At 39.4% G+C, this 16,906-nt stretch overlaps 1 protein-coding gene across 1 annotated transcript; it reads left to right on the forward strand.

Annotated features, from left to right (window-relative positions):
- Positions 1-1,143: 1,143 nt before the first annotated feature.
- Positions 1,144-15,557, forward strand: SSR3 (signal sequence receptor subunit 3). The gene is made up of 5 exons (XM_066258334.1): positions 1,144-1,353; positions 2,517-2,643; positions 6,102-6,200; positions 11,507-11,638; positions 12,939-15,557. Exons 1-5 carry the CDS (start codon positions 1,221-1,223, stop codon positions 13,003-13,005), a joined length of 558 nt encoding a protein of 185 aa, XP_066114431.1. The 5' UTR covers positions 1,144-1,220; the 3' UTR covers positions 13,006-15,557.
- Positions 15,558-16,906: the final 1,349 nt, after the last annotated feature.

Genomic DNA, 16,906 nt, shown 5'->3' on the forward strand with positions numbered 1-16,906 from the left:
TTTTGCAGTGAATTGGTGAAAACTTCTGGCATATAGAAATATTTTCTGTAGATAATGGGTTTATAGTTCAGGAAAATTCACTGTGTACCTACATAGAGAACAGACTGAAAAAGCTTGAAGATAATTCCATTAGAATGGAACCTGTGGAGGTAGATTACAATTTGGATAAGGCAGTGGAGAAAGATACAAATCTGATAGGAAAGCTAGAAATTGAAGAGGTTTTATCTGATGTCAATAAGGAAAAAGAAGCTTTTGCTGAGTGAAGCGGATGAGTTATTTTTTGAAGACAAAGTAATAATTTAATGAATTAATAATGGTATCTAGTGTTTTAATAAGCATATTCAATTCTCTGAGCTTCATAAGCCTGTCCAGCCAACATGTTGCCTTTACTTAGTATTGTTTGATTTAGCATGGCTCTGTAAACCACACTACTATAAAGATTTAGTTGAAACAAAAGAAAATAGTAGTAATTTGTAAATGTATTAAACACACGTTAAATATTATCTTAAGGAGACCATGAGTTTCTTAAAATAAAAAGTGCCTTCTTTTTCATACAAAAGTAGCCCTTTAATTATGGTGAAAAGAGTCCAACTTCCAGGAGACCCGCTCTCCTGGTCTGCCAATCTCAGGTTCTTCACCTGCACAACGGGACAATGATATGCTTAACATAGAATTTTTGAGGATGTTTAATGAAATAATGGGTAAATAAGGAGAAAAAACTCTACACTATTAGCTATATTAAGCTTCCTCATGCTCCTTCTATGCCCAAGGACGGGGTACACAGAGAGGGTACTAATATTCACTGTTGGAATGAGTGACTGTATGACACGAAGCCAGAAGTTTTTACTTTGGAATTCGGACTTGGAAACCTTCAGTCTGTGAGAATCTGTGAAACAGAGTATCAATAGGTTTTGTTAATTTAAAATTAAAAAAAAAAAAAAAAAGCATCCACTAAACTACAAATCCCAGCTTTCCTCTGGAAGTCAAGTGGCTTGCCAGAAAGACGGGTCTGTCCTGCTCGCCCAATTACGCTGGGAAGTCCGGGAGGCGGTGTTAGGCCAGCCAATCCTAGGCACGCTTGCTGCGCGCCTCGCTGTTCCCGCCCCCGTGCGCAGTGATAACGAGTCGTCAGCGGATACGGCGGCCGCGGGGCGGAGCCAGAGCCTCTGCCGGGCCAGACGGCGAGCTGGGCCTACTTTGTCTGCGGCTCTGGCTCCAGCATGGCACCCAAGGGCGGCTCCAAGCAGCAGTCCGAGGAGGACCTGCTTCTCCAGGATTTCAGCCGCAACCTCTCGGCCAAGTCCTCCGCGCTCTTCTTCGGGAACGCCTTCATCGTGTCCGCCATTCCCATCTGTGAGCCGGGAGCGGGCGGACGGGCAGGCCGCGGCAGGTCGGGCTGGGTGGGGACGCGGCGGGGCCCGGCCGGCCGGCGCGAGAGAGCGCTGGGGCCTCGGCTTGTGCTCGCCCGGAGGTCGGGGAAGCGCGTGGCCCCTGCAGAGCTCCGTGTTCTAGTCCGGGACAGGGGTGGGCAGGGTTCCAGGAAAGTCACTCGTGGCGCTTTGTAGCTTGCGCTGGTTCCCGAGCCGCAGGCGCGGAGACTGGTCACTATGGTCACCAGCGTGTATCGGGGTGGCAGCCCCTGGTTAGCATCTGGTGTTAACACTCCTGCGTGTAGCCAGTTCTGTCTACCCCCACCCCCACCTCCAACTCGCCTTTGTTGTTACGAGACCTTAAAATGACACCGTCACTTACTTTGGAGAAGCTAATGAAGTAGGATTGGGTGGTGCCCATTAACGCTGCACTGAATTACAACCGCTTCACACTGCTGACCGTCATTCTCATTTGATGAGCGAGGTTACACCAGTGCCAAGGGCCAGCGATTGATCTTGTTTAAAATTTTTAACCATCCTTTAGGGCAGTTCTGAGTTGGATGAAAACTCTGCAAACTTGGCCAAAGTTGTTTAGGGCTCACGTTTTCCTAGTTTGCATTTGCCGTCTCACACTGCCGCACTGTTTTCGGGAGCTTCAGTCCGGGTTTGTTTCCTCTTTCCCGGTATAAAACCCACCTCGCGGTGAACGTGGGGTGCGGCCCTGGAGGCTCGCTGGCCGCACTGAGCAGGCCTTGAGTTCAGGTCGCAGCCACGTCAGCACGTGAACTGTGGCTTAGCACCGCACGTGGCGTTTTGGAATGGCCTGTCTGTAGCTTAACACTACCCCGATGAATGAAATTTGAAGTCAGGATTGTGATCTTTGATGAGCCCGAGTTCTCATATTAGAAGAAGCAGAAATCTCATCTGGAATGTTAGGTTTTCCAAGGGTTCTGAATTGGGTAATCTTGAGACATTTTACCGGACAGCCTGCTTCTGCAGTTCCTCATATACTATTGTATATTGGATTCCCTAACCTAGACTGTATTTTACCAGGCTTACCTATAATTAATTCAGCAGATCTTCTTAACTCTGGGTGGTAATGTTTTGTTTCTTTTTGTACCTACCCCCGCCCCCTTTTATGTTCAGGGTTATACTGGCGAATATGGCATATGGACCTTATTCAGTCTGCTGTTCTGTATAGTGTGATGACCCTAGTAAGCACTTACCTGGTAGCCTTTGCCTACAAAAATGTGAAATTTGTTCTCAAGCACAAGTAAGTATATTTCTCAAGTGAAAGTATGATGCATTTTTATATAGTAGGGTATCTTCTTAAAGACCCTTTGTGTTGGTTTCAGTAAGCATTAATTTGAGACATACATGTATCTGTATTTGGGGGGAAGGCACCAGAACGCTATGAAGAGTTACTAACTAACTTGAAACAGAGACAGTGCTATCAAAGTAGGTTTTGAGAGTGGAATTAGAACACTTAAGCATGGGGGTTTAATCAGAAAAAAAGCCACCAAGTAAATTAACATTTCACAAGCAATTGGAATTCTGGTCTTGTTATTAAACTCTAACATTTTTAATGCTAATTACATTTTTCTTATGAGTGTATGAAAATAGAAAAGATTACCATATTTCCTCTATTTTAAGTTCATACATATTATAAAATATATCGTTATTTTATTTTTATATTTTGCCAGAGACAGAGATAGAGAAACAGATAGGGACAGACAGAAAGGGAGAGAGATGAGAAGCATCAGTTCTTTGTTGCACCTCCTTAGTTGTTTAATGATTGCTTTCTCATATGTGCCTTGATGGGAGGGGGCTACAGAAAAGTGAGTAACCCCTTGCTCAAGCCAGTGACCATGGGGTCATGTCTGTGATACCACACGCAAGCTGGTGAGCCCATGCTCAGAGCCTGCAACCTCGGGGTTTCAAACCTGGGTCCTCCATGTCCCAGTCCGACACTCTATCCACTGCGCCACTGCCTGGTCAGGCAATATATCATTATTTTAATGATAGCTTTTGGGAAAGAAAAGCCCAACCCACACAACTACAAATTTATACATTAAGTATAAGCAATGATATACTCTGGTTTCATAAAGGTTAAAATGTGAGGAGGACAGAACTTAAGGAAAGATGGTAGCATTTGTTATTTCAGAGTGCCATGGTCTTTGTAGAAAGCAGGTATAAATTAATGTTTAATTGCTTTCATGCACACTTTAATACTTGAAGCAGGATATTTTTCTGATTCCTTAATGGAGCCTTCTTGGTGCTATATTTCTTTGGAATTATTACCTTTTTTTTTTTTTTAATATATGTGCTGCAGAGGCGAGTACATGAAATTACTTTCTTAAAGGCAATTGGAATTTTGTTGAGACTCAAAGTACCAGTGTCCTTTATGTACACTTTGTCTTTTCATTTCCATAGTTCCCACACTAGTTTGGATGCTGTTTTTGCTTGGATTGCTGTAGCAGTGTCCATCTAGTCTTTTAACAAAAAGTTTGGGGCCCTCCCTGCCATACATGGTATAAAGCACATGACAATCCTTACATCATTCATGTGAATTGCAGGTATTATTATTGATTTATGGAATAAAGAACATCCTTATGGGCCATCATTTTTATCCTGTCACTCTTAAGGAAGATTTTGTTATGTGAACAGATTATAGACTGTTTGTCCCAATGGTGCTTAGAGATGATCAACTCTTGAAAATAGTTTTACTATTCCTGTGTCCTGACTGTTGGGGGGTGGTGAGTATGCGTGTGGGTATTTTTTTTTTCCTTCCGTTCAGCTAAGAGAGGTTTCTAATGTAAGCCATGTGCGTTTCTTTTCGATGATCTTTCTTAGAAAGAAGTGGTCTTATGTGAAGTTCAGAAACACTTATTGAGTGCCTGATCTGCTAGAGAGGTTCAGAGATAAGAGTCTCTGCCCTTTGGAGCAAAACTTTTGCATAATGAGAGTCAGATGGATTTTTGGAGGAGGAAGCACATAATATCCTAAACTATCTCTTAAAAAGACAGCAGTCTACCACCTTAGCTGCCTTTTTCTTTAGTCTATTTTTCTTAAGCAATTTGATTTTCCTCCTAGTTATCAATTTGTGGAAAAATACGTTAGTTGAAACTGACCAAAGGTTTTCTTTTTAACTGTGTTGTTTCTAACTTTGTTCTTTGATGAGATATAGAGATGGAGACATAGGTAAAATCAGATAGAATTTGTGCTTAATTTGTGTCCTAGAAGCTGCTGTGGTTAGAGGTTGAAAAGTATTGCCTTGAATGATCTGTGGCTTTTTTTCAGGAAGCCATCCTGATTTCTCCACAATTTTCCTTGGTGCACTAACCAGAACTAAATATAGCATAGTTACCAAGGATTGATTAATTGAACACAGAGTGAACAGGTTTCGAACTTTGTGTTCCACATCCTGTTGATTTTAATACATCTCAGCATCTTGTCAAATGTTTTCATAGTGGGACTCTGTTGGTAATTATTACATGTTGCTTGTGATCAGCTCTTTTATATTTATGACTAATAGAAGTTTCTCCTATATTGTGAAAATATCATTTTGAATTTAAGTGTCATAATCTTTGGGAGACTTTGTATTTCATTATAGTTTAAATTTTATCCCATCTGATACAATTCACTATATGGATTGTTTTGATGAGTGTACATTTAATTTTATTTATCTGACTTGTCACTGAAGATCCTGATCTGATATCTTGAATATCATCACTTCCAGCTTTTTCTGGCTGAGTCCATATTATTTCAACCCTCATACCAATGTTTCATTTAACTAACATGCTATGATCAATCCCTGACCATGTGGTATTATTTCTTTTTAGTTAAATTGTCCTTTGGAGTGGAGTTAAAAGTGTTACAGCTGTTAATTCCCTTTTGTTTTTTTGTTTGTTTCTGTTTGTTTTTTGTATTTTTCTGAAGTTGGAAACAGGGAAGCAGTCAGACAGACTCCCGCATGCGCCCGACAGGGATCCACCCGGCACCCCACCAGGGGCCGATGCTCTGCTCATCTGGGGCGTTGCTCTGTTGCAACCAGGGCCATTCTAGTGCCTGAGGCAGAGGCCATGGAGCCATCCTCAGTGCTTGGGCCAACTTTGCTCCAATGGAGCGTTGGCTGTGGGAGGGGAAGAGAGAGACAGAGAGGAAGAAGAAGGGGAGGGGTGGAAAAGCAGATGGGCGCTTCTCCTGTGTGCCCTGGTGGGGAATTGAACCCGGGACTCTTGCGCGCCAGGCCAACGCTCTACCACTGAGCAAACCGGCCAGGGCTTCCCTTTTGTTTTTTAAGCCTACTTTTCTCTCCTGTTAGTTACTGAAATTAAAGTCATAGATCATTTGCTAATGCCTTGTCAGATTTATTTATTGAACAGTTAAATTATAGGCTAAAAGGAATTTATAATGTTTCATAACTAAATTGTGCGAATAGCATTTGACTTCTATTTTTATATTAAATACATAAACTTCGGAAAATTATTCATTTTAAGCAGGAATCAAAACCCATAGCTGATAAACCACATCTTGGAAGTTTCTTAAACTCCCTCTCTTTTGGCTGCTCAATGTAATAAATAATAAACTTGAAACCTTCTGTACAGTTTGTTTTCTTGAAATGTAAAGTATTATACAGTTGCCAATACAAAATATGAGTGCAGAGTGTTTCTGAGAGAGGGTAATGTTCACTCCAGGAGCACAAGGAAACTGTTTTTCTTTTCTTTCCAGAGTAGCGCAGAAGAGGGAAGATGCTGTCTCCAAAGAAGTGACTCGAAAGCTTTCTGAAGCTGATAATAGAAAGATGTCTCGGAAGGAAAAAGATGAAAGGTTTGACTCCTTCCTTATAGTGTTTGTGGTGATCAAAAAAGGGGACACTTTGTAGAATAATTGACTTTTTGAGTTTTTGTTACTACCAGATACTGTCTTTTGAGCTGTACACAGTTCATTTATTTTTCTAAGGAGCCCTAAGAGGTAGGTATTAATCGTCTCCATTTTACACCTCAGGAAACTGAGGTATAGAAAGCCTGAGTAACTTGCCCAAGGCCATAGATTAGTGTGTGGTAAGAAGGAAAGCAGCCTATCTTATACTCAAAACGGTTCTGTCGCAGAGGTTTGGCCAGTGCCAACTTTGTCACTTCATAGCTGTGTGACCTTGATCTTTTCACCTAACCCCTCTGAGTCTGAAGAATTTACATTGTGTTGCATTTGTAGGTAGTGGTGTTTCTGTTACTGAGCTTCCAGTCTGGGTTTTTTGCTTTGGTTGGGAAAAGAAGAGAGCTCTGTTTGTCTCCTATTGCACAGTCCTGTACCACATATGTTAGCCCTAGCTCCCACTCCTAGTTTTTCCTATCAAATACTCATAGAAGGGTTAGTAGACAGGCTAACATCTGAGGAGCAGAAGTCTCTGTATGATTGACTAAACTTGTGCTTCAGGGTTGCCAGGTGGTTCAACAGAGTCATGAATCGAGGTTGTTTTCATGGATCTTAAATTTCAGTATCTATCAAGTGGTTTGTGAAATGGAATTATTGTCCTACTTTGCTCCAGAAAGACTTTGTGGAGACTTGCAGTATTAAAGTTCATATAAAACAAAGCAATACAATTTTAAAAGATCAGAAACTATTTATTTAAAAGTGGAAGAATAAGGACCTTAGAATTGTTAGTTCATAGCAGTTGAGTACTGAACTTAGCTCAGAGCTTCCAAGTGTCAGAGGAAGCATCTGAGGTCATACTGCTCCCATTGTCCGATGAGAAGCATGCAAGTCCTCCTGAAAAGAAACTTTCCAAGCACTGACTCTTGGAAGAACTTTATCCTTATTTTAGGGACACTGAGTAACTTAGTGAACAATATCTTCTACAGTGGTTTTGGAAAGGCACCAAAACATTGAAATGTTTATCTCCTATGGATCCTTTATAAAACTGAAGGCACAGTACTAAAACCGTGACAATGAAAACCTTCTTTCTGAGAGCAGCCTGAATGAGATCTGACTGCATAGCTTTCAGTTTGCAAATTTTTGCATAGGTTCTCTAACCTAGAACACTTTTTTTTTTTTAATCAAGTGAGAGGCAGAGAGACAGACTCCCACATGTACCTTGACCAGGACCCACCTGGCAACACCTGCCTGGAGCTGATGCTCTGCCAATCTGGGGCTTCTGCTCTGTTGCTTGGCAGCTGAGCCACTCCAGCACCTGAGGAGGCAATGGAGCCATCTTCAGTGCCCAGGGCCAACTTGCTCAGACCATGCAAGCCATGGTTGCGTGAGGATACAAGAGAGACAGAGAAGGGGAGGGAGAGGGATGGAGAAGCAGATAGTCGCTTTTCCTGTGTGCCATTACTGGGAATCGATCCCAGGATTTCTACACTCTGGGCGGATGCTCTACTGCTGAGCAAACCGTCCAGGGCCTAGAACACTTTAAAAATCTTTTTATAGAATTATAATATTTATTAGAATAATAGTTCTTAAACTGGAGTACATATCATAGTTATCCAGTTTCAAAATTCTTGTTGTAGCTCTTGTAGAGTTCAGGTGATTAATTATTGCAAAGGTAGTAAGTGTGTCTCCTCTGCTCACTGCAGACTTGCCTGATTTGGTCTGACACTTGTTCTTGATCCTGGGCTGTGTCTAAGAGTTTCTCTCAGCGTTCTATTCAGTCAGTCACTACTGAGGGATCAGAGTTGCAACTGAAAGTGAAACCTCTGGACCATTGGCTGGCACCAGATATGTTCATTGTTACATAAAATGCAGAGTGTCAGAAGATTATAAAATTTTTGTTGTTATCAGTAGAAATTTGTGCTGTTACTTGTTTTGTATTTCATGAAAGCCACATTGGATGTAGTTGTACCCAGGTGTGAACTCATGACTCACTCTGAAAACTGAGACAAAGGCTCCCATTATGATGAAATATTTTTCTTTTTCAAAGGTGAGATTTGATTTAAGAGAAGGCTTATCAGCCCCTCTTTGCTGAGATACATATCTATCAAAGCTCCGTCTATAATCATGTGGAGTATGTACTGCATGGCACTTTGAAACTGCTTTGCCATCCATTTAAGGTTGAAATTAGCAGAGGAGAATCGGATTCCTTAGTATGTGCCCCAGGGTGTGAGTGTTACTTCTTCTTGACTTACCAGTGATCTGTCCTTTACCATTATCTTGGTCCATATCAGTTGTTGAGTTTGGTCTCAACTTTCTCTTATTGTAGGAAGTGCTCCTTGGAAAAATGACTCCTTGGGAAGTGCTCTCCCAAACTAGATTTCCTAACAATGAAGCTTTGGCAGAACAATTGCAGATAAGGCTACTAGGGAAGTCTTAAATTTTTTCAAAATGAACCAGGATATGTATGGACTAAAAAAAGCTCTGAAAGCTGTCAGACAGTCCTAACTATCTACTTACTCTGAAGTGTAGCGCATGGTCATATTGGGAGCTGGGGTAACCAGAAAGATGGAGCTACTTGATGTTTCTGATTCATGGGTATGGCAAGGAGTTAGAAAAGTGCTTTGAGCAGGGTGGGATAATTTAATCATCCACAGTAAAAGCATGCTAGTAGCCTATTTAAGGAGCCTGTCTTCATTGGGTTTTGTATGAGTCTTAAAAACAGAGGCAATAATTCTTTGTTTTCTAGCATGAAACCATGTTGTGTCTTTGCATCTTTCTCAGCTGGTGTTTTTTTGATGAGTTAGTGTCAGAATGGTATAATTCATCTCCTCCCATTCCAGGTCATATATATATTTAAAATTTACATCTAAACTACTCTTGAAATCAGAAGCTGTTTATAGTTGATGAACACATTGAATGTAGTGTCCTTCATTTCTCCCAAACTTAACAGTAAATTGGAGATTTATTAAATTAATGATATCCATAAAGTTTAGGAAATATAACATATATCTTAGGAAATATAACATATATCTTAGAGACTACAAATTTTTATGATGGAGACTTGGTGCTAATACTCTTCATTTAACTCCTTTATAGCCCTGCTTGTTGACTTTGCATTAGAACATTTGGTGAATAAAACGTCACAGCTTTTGATGACAGCCACAGTGTCCACAGCATGGATAGAGGGTGTCATCTGGCCTCAGAGAAGCGTATTTCTGGGGGAAGGAGAGGTCAAATCATCAATGGCAATGACTTTCAACTTTTTGATAATGACTCACAGTAAAAAATAAATTTTACCTTTCACCAAATACACTCATATACACACAAAATATTTCACAGAACATTAATTACTGTGTGTGATACACTTAATATTTTTCTGTTCTTGCTATTGAATTTTTTTTTTTTAATGAGACAAAACTGAAGGAGTTCATCACCACCAACAGTATTACAAGAAATGTTAGAGAGGACTTCTATAAGATGAAGAAAAAAATTTAAAATATGAATATGAAAATATTGCAAAGGAAAAAATCTTACTGCCCTGGCTAGATAGCTCAGATGGTTAGAGCATTTTTCTGAAGCACAGACTTTGCTGGTTCAGTCCCTAGTCAGGCCACATACAGAACAGATTGATGTTCCTTTTGTTCTCTCCTCTCTCTTTTCCTTTCTCTAATCAATAAATCATTTAAAAAAAATCTCACTGATAAAGCAAACACAACAAAAGCAGTGAATCAACCAACACTAAATCTAGTACAAAGGTTGAAAGACAAAGGTAGGAAGATCATGTTAAATTACAAATTAAGGGATACACAGAAACATACAAAAGAAGTAAAAAACAATGACAAAGACATAAATGTTGAGGATGTGAGTAACAATCAAGGTGATTTTGGAATATGTTTGAACTTAAGCGACCATCAAATTAAAAAGAGACTGCAATAAACAGCTTGGTATTTATGTAGTTTGTGGTGACTACAAACTGTTAATCTACACGAGAGTTAAACAAAAAATAAAGGAGTCCAAACAATGCCGTAAAAAGCCATCTATATAGAAGAGAGCAAGAAAATAAGAAAGGAACATAGAAGAACTACAAAAACAAACAAAAAAACAATAAAATGGCAATAACTACATACCTATTGATTACTTTAAATGGAAATGGATTAAATGTTCCAATCAAAAGACATGGATAAAGAAGATGTGGTACATATATACAGTGAAGTATTACTTGGCCTAAAACAAGAACCATTCACAAGAACAAGGATAGACCTAGAGTATATTATGCTAAGTGAAATAAGTCAATGAAAGACAAATACTGTGTGATTTTAGTTACATGTGAAATCTAAAAAAATAAGACAAACAGACTGATAAAGGAGTAGAGTAGGAGGGCTGGTAGAAAAAGCAAAGGTTAAGTATAAATTGGCAGTTACAGCATAGTCTTGGGGAGGTAAAGTACAGTTTAGTAAATATGGTGAGAAATATTTTAATAACTACATGGGTGCAAGACTTACTAGGAGAGAGGAATCATTTCATATGTTATGTAAATGTCTAACTACTATGCTGTATTTCTGAAAAAAAATATAATATTGAATGTCAACTGTCATTAAAATTTAAAAATTAAAAAGCAAACAAAAAATGCTGGTCTCAACCCACTGTTCTTTTCCCTGAGCACTGAATCCACTCAGTTGATTTCGAGTCCACTATTGTATTAAATAAAGGGTAAATAGGTTTCACAAAAGTTAAATTTTCCTGATGATCAAGCAAATTCTTTGTTTGAATTAAGTAGAGATGACTAAAGCTAATCACACACAAGTCTGCTTTTGTGAGACCACAGCTGATTTGTTTGGGGGACTATTTAGGTGTAACACTGAAGGCTGAAATCTGTTGGCTGGAGAGTCTCAAGCCAGCCAACAGCCAAGGAAGCTCTAGCAGGCTGTACATGATCAAGTTAGTTTTTGGTGGGGACCTAGAGAAAGAGGCCTTTTTTAGCTGATGAAACCAAGCCAATTGGAATGAACCACTCCCTGCTCCAAAGTCCTAACTGCCTGGGTAAAAAGGCAACTTACCGAGCAGCTGATTTCTTCATCATTAATCGAGTGAGATACCTTTCTCAGCAGGAAAAGGGACAGAGCTGATTAAATTTAATATTAAAAACATTTTGTCCAGAATGCTGAAGGGATAACTTACCTTCCATTGAACTAGAGCCATGTGGTATTTAACAATTTTAATACATATTTATAAACTTGATTGACTTATTTCTGTGTCTGTAGGATCTTGTGGAAGAAGAATGAAGTTGCTGATTATGAAGCCACAACATTTTCCATCTTCTATAACAACACCCTATTCCTGGTCTTGGTCATTGTTGCATCCTTCTTTATATTGAAGAACTTCAACCCCACTGTGTATCCTTTTAAAGGTTATGTTTTTTTAGAAGTCTAGAAACAGTCATTTGTTTTGGTTTTGTACAGGGAGTCAGTCTGTTAAACAGCACTGTGACCCTAGGAAGTTTCTGAAGATTTAAAATAGGGCTTTTGGTTTGATCTAAAATTCTTTCAAGTTTATAAGTTATGACCTCATGATAAGTAACCATAAGCAGTCTTACATATGTGACTGTGCTTACCTGCCTATAAAAAGAGTTCCACAGAGCAAAAGCAGACTTGCTTTCTTTGATAGCTCCTGATATTTTGGGGCTTTGCGGTTGGGTAGATTGCCAGTGTCGTTAAATGGGCACATTTCATAATCCCTTAACAGTGTTTCAAGCTGCTCTGAAATTGAGCTTTCAGGCAAGAATCTCTTCTCTTGTTAAGGTAATTTATTAAAGGTGTTATCCAGGAATATGCAGCCACATGTTTAACAGTTGAAGATTTTGTTGTATTAAAATATCAAACAGCCTGACCAGGCGGTGGCGCAGTGGATAGAGCGTTGGACTGGGATGTGGAAGACCCAGGTTCGAGATCCCGAGGTTGCCAGCTTGAGCGCGGGTTCATCTGGTTTAAGCAAAAGCTCACCAGCTTGGACCCAAGGTTGCTGGCTTGAGCAAGGGGTTACTCGGTCTGCTGAAGGCCCATGGTCAAGACACATATGAGAAAGCAGTCAATGAACAACTAAGGTGTTGCAATACGCAATGAAAAACTAATGATTGATGCTTCTCATCTCTCCATTCCTGTCTGTCCCTGTCTATCCCTCTCTCTGACTCTCTCTCTCTGTCTCTGTTTAAAAAAAAAAAACAAAAAAAAAAAAACAAACACCCTTCAACTTGTATCTACTGGACTATGGAGTGGTTTGTATCAGACTGGTCCTGAGGCCAAGAGTAGCTATGAACTTTGAAAACCTCCACCCTTGTACAGGCCCACTGTAGCCAATACACTAATGGATAGGAGAAACTTTTTCTTTGCTTTTAAGGGAAGGGAGGAAGACAATATTCTTTGATCAGCTCTTCTCCTGAAGGTTAAATGGAATTCAGATGTTTTCTTTGTGAATCATGTGTTATAGGTTTCTGTCTCAAGTGTTTTCTTTTTAAAATTGACACACATTTCCTGTGAATATTCTTTATTCTTAATAGTCTTGTAAATCGTGTTTACAGACAGTGGGATTACATACAGTGTGTCAAGAGAGCAACAGTTTATTCCAAAGAGATGCGCTTTTTTTGTTGAAAAACTAATTTGGAGTTCTTAATTTTTCCTTAACATTAAATCCTTACAGAAACTACATTTTGTCCATAAGTGCTTCCTCAGGCCTCATCGCCCTCCTGTCTACTGGCTCCAAGTAGACCATGTGGCTTCACCTCCACCTCACCCCCTACCCCGCCTTGCATCTGTGGGTGGCCTGGAGTGTGGGAAAGTGTCGGGTGATCATGGGAGATGCAGAAGATGTTTTTTATAGTCTGGAGCTGCAGGGTTTGAAAAACCTAACATAATGTAATTCATTATTTGTTTATTTGCTCTTTTTAGAGTGTTGAAATTACATGAATTGAAAGGGAAACTCATGTACCAGGACATTTATTAAAAGGCAAAATTTGTCTCGCAATGTGCTATAATCGCAAGAGGAGAAAATAATTTATTACCTTGATCTGTCAGGGGTCACAGTAACCTGGACTGAACTATTATTATTTGGAACAGTAGCAAGAAATTAATTGTTGGTTCTGTATTACAACTTTTTTTTTGAAATACCAGGATGAATCCTCTTCCCTCCCTTCTGCCCTGGCTGGGATAGTGTGACTGAACTTCATGTTTACAGGCCTCTGAATTTGTGATTTTGAAATAACTCAAAGTTAAAAACATGGTTTCTCCAATATGGGGAAGAGATACTTGTAAAAAAGTTTTCTTTTTTTTAAAAGAAGAAAAGCAACCAAGGTAATAAACCTAAAAATAGTACCCAGGCATATGAGAGTTGTCCTGTGGGCTTAAAGTACACACTGTTCTGTAGAGCTTTGGCCTTGGGTAGGCAGGGAGGTCGGGTTGGCCCTCCTATATTAGTTTGACTTGTTGAGAGACTGGCATTATTGTTTTCTTAGAGTGAGAAAACACAGCCACTGAAGGAATGTTCAGTAAGAAATAGGACCTCTTTCCTGAATATTGACAAGTAAGAGACCAAAGTGATTTTTATGATCTTAGCTCTGGAATTCTAAGAGCATTCCAGGGAATTAAAGTGATTTTAGTACTTGTCAGCATTCTTCCATTCAGATGTCCATAAATTTGACTCTTTAGTCTACAAGTTCTCATTGATTGTGAATAAAATACTGATCTCTTCAGCCCTTGAGGGGTCTAGCTGAGAGCAATCCCTTGTATTTTTTTAACCAGCTTGTACAGATCATGTCTTGTGTGTGCCATGATTTGAAAAAGTTTGGGAAGCTTTTGAATCTATATACCACGTGAAAGGTTATGGAATCCTGGGTGGTGGTGTTTCATAATCCTATTAGCTTTAACCACATTCAGTAATTTCTATCAGCAGTACCTCAAAGGAAGTACCATGTTTCTAATTCCTAATCCTAAATTTAATCTTTCATTTCCACTTCTAAATTTAATATGAATGTTGCAAATAATACTTGCTGCTTTATTTATAACTTTATAGGAAGATATTCATTAGGAGTTCATTATTTACTCCTTGCTGTTAGACACTTTGATAGGCCACATCTGAAAACTTGGAAGACAGGGAGGAGTATGTTTGCCTGGTGACTCAGATCATCGTTGTTTTCAGCTGAGGATTATTTTTCATCATTGCTTATAGAAGTTTGCATTTTTTTTCTTGAGTGTATTATTACCCAAGTGCTGTTGCTGGGTAACACAGAGTGAAGGGGGAAGTCAGAAGAGATTCTCTGCAAAGTAGTGTAACACAGGGTTTATTTTTATTTTTATGTTTTAACCTGTTTATTTTTTTGTTGTTGATAAATAACCATTCAGGAGTTTGACAAGTGGCATAGAATTTGTATACCAAATGCATTTGCTTACTTTACAAAATGACTATTTGACAAACCTTTAGGGTTTACTCTTACTTACCAGAGCTGGGCCACGTCTTAAAATTGCAGGTAAAAAGTTGCCACTAGATGGCAGTGCCTGTATAAATGGGGGAAGACTTGCTGCCATTCTTCATATTAACACCATGTAGCTGAACTAGAGTATCAGCTCAGTATTCTTCAAAGAATTTCTCTTGAATTAATAAACTGAATAATTTGTAGAAAAGCAAGTAAGAAAAATTTGATTTTGGTACTGGACTTTTTTTACAGCACTCTGCTCTTCATCCTGATCATGATTCTAGCTTCCTACATTAGATCAATTTCTGTGCGCTTCCTACATTAGATCAATTTCTGTGTGCAAATTTATAAGGCATGTACTCAGTTCCACAGTTTCTGCAGGGTATCAGTACTCTGCTCCTGCAAATCAGACCCTCTTCCTCAGTCCTCTCTCCGTGATCTAAAAGTGACCATCTGAGACATAGAATTATGTGCTCAATCTGGTTTCGTTAATAAAAACTTACTCTCGATTTTTTATCTCTAAAGACCCTCAGATCTAACACCAGTAAAATAAATGGTTATGTTATGATTGGGTTTAAAACGATTAAATTTTTTTTCACATTCCTTGTGATAAGAGGCTTAAAGTATTAAAACAGTTTACATTTCTCTATAGTTGGTTTATTTACAATTTAATAGAAATCTTGGATTGAAATTATTCTTGACTAGTAAAAATGTACTGGTTGTCTTATTTGCTATATAATTCCAAGAATAATTTGAAACAAGATTTAAAGTTAACTGAAATATGGAGGTTAAGAGTCATATCTAACGTGCTTGCCAATTAAGTATCATTAAACTTTGCTTTTTAAAATTTATATTCTAGACTTCTTTATAAGAACCATGTGAATAAGTGCATCATCCTTATTACATTATTTTACATTAGCCATCATTTAAATTTCCCACACATTATGTGCATTTTTTAGCTGCTGGTCAGACGTTTGTGTGGCAGTGACTGGCGTAGTGCAGTTATATGACAGAGCCTTTTGCTGATAACGTGCGATGTGCTCTCCTGCCCATTTCAGTGTTTTCAGTATTCCAGTTAACTACTGTTCTGGAGATAGGAAGGAAGTATATACATAGGCATGTACACACATGGAGAGAACCAGTTTACAGATACACATACCGTATTTCCCCATGTATAAGATGCACCCCTTGGCCCTGGCTGGCTAGCTCAGCGGTAGAGTGTCGGCCCGGTGTGTGGAAATCCTGGGTTCAGTTCCTGGCCAGGGCACACAGGAGAAGTGTCCATTTGCTTCACCCTTCCCCCTCTACTTTCTGTCTCTCTCTTCCCTCCTGCAGCCAAGGCTTCACTGGAGCAAAGTTGGCCCGTGTGCTGAGGACAGCTCCATGGCTTCCATCTTAGGTGCTGGAATGGCTCCAGTTGCAATGGAGCAACGCCCCCTGGTGGGCATGCCTGATGGATACTGGTTAGGCACATGCAGGCGTCTTGTCTCTGCCTCCCTGCTTCTCACTTCAGAAAAATACAAAAAATAAAATAAAAAATAAGACGCACCCCTATTTTGAAAAATTTAGGGTCTAAAAACTGGGTGCATCTTAATATAGAGGTTGTCAAGTCATTTAAGAAGTGTGGCATTTCAAATGCCATAGATGGAACTGAGGACAAGGCAATATATGAAGACAGTGATTCACTATCAGGCACAGATGAGGACAAGCTAATGGATGGGAGTTTTGACAGTGATGAGTTGCATGAATTTTATGATAAAACAAGTTCAATAACTTTATGTAATATGTTTTTCTCCCAAATTAAGGTGCATCTTATACATGAGGAAATACGGTATTTGAGCTGGAGGGGATTATCTTCCACCTGTGTGGCCTCCCACGCAAGGGAATTAATTGAAGATTAGGAGTAATTTTAAGTGGTTGGTTTAAAATTTCATGGAGCTGGTTAGAAACTTAACGTTGGCCTTCATAAGTTTTAATTGTACCTCTGACTTCCCTCTTATGATTCTGAATTTGGATTCATATGCAAGCTCTTTTTAACTTAAAAATTTACAAAGGCCCTGGCTGGGTAGCTCAGTTGATTGGACCGTTGTTTAATACACCGGGCTTGCGGGTTCAATCATCAGTCAGCACACATACGAGAATCAGCCAATGAATGCATAAATAAGTAGAACAACAAACTGATGTTTCTCTTGCCCTCTCT

Source organism: Saccopteryx bilineata, chromosome 2, assembly GCF_036850765.1.
Source record: "Saccopteryx bilineata isolate mSacBil1 chromosome 2, mSacBil1_pri_phased_curated, whole genome shotgun sequence".
Lineage (NCBI taxonomy): Eukaryota > Metazoa > Chordata > Mammalia > Chiroptera > Emballonuridae > Saccopteryx > Saccopteryx bilineata.

What these genes read in the sequence shown, in the direction of transcription:
- SSR3 (XM_066258334.1), top strand. Translation starts at nt 1,221, where the DNA reads ATGGCACCCAAGGGCGGCTCCAAGCAGCAGTCCGAGGAGGACCTGCTT. An exon ending in CGTGTCCGCCATTCCCATCT is followed by an intron (nt 1,354 to 2,516) that starts GTGAGCCGGGAG and finishes TTTTATGTTCAG; the next exon opens with GGTTATACTGGCGAATATGG. An exon ending in AAATTTGTTCTCAAGCACAA is followed by an intron (nt 2,644 to 6,101) that starts GTAAGTATATTT and finishes TTTTCTTTCCAG; the next exon opens with AGTAGCGCAGAAGAGGGAAG.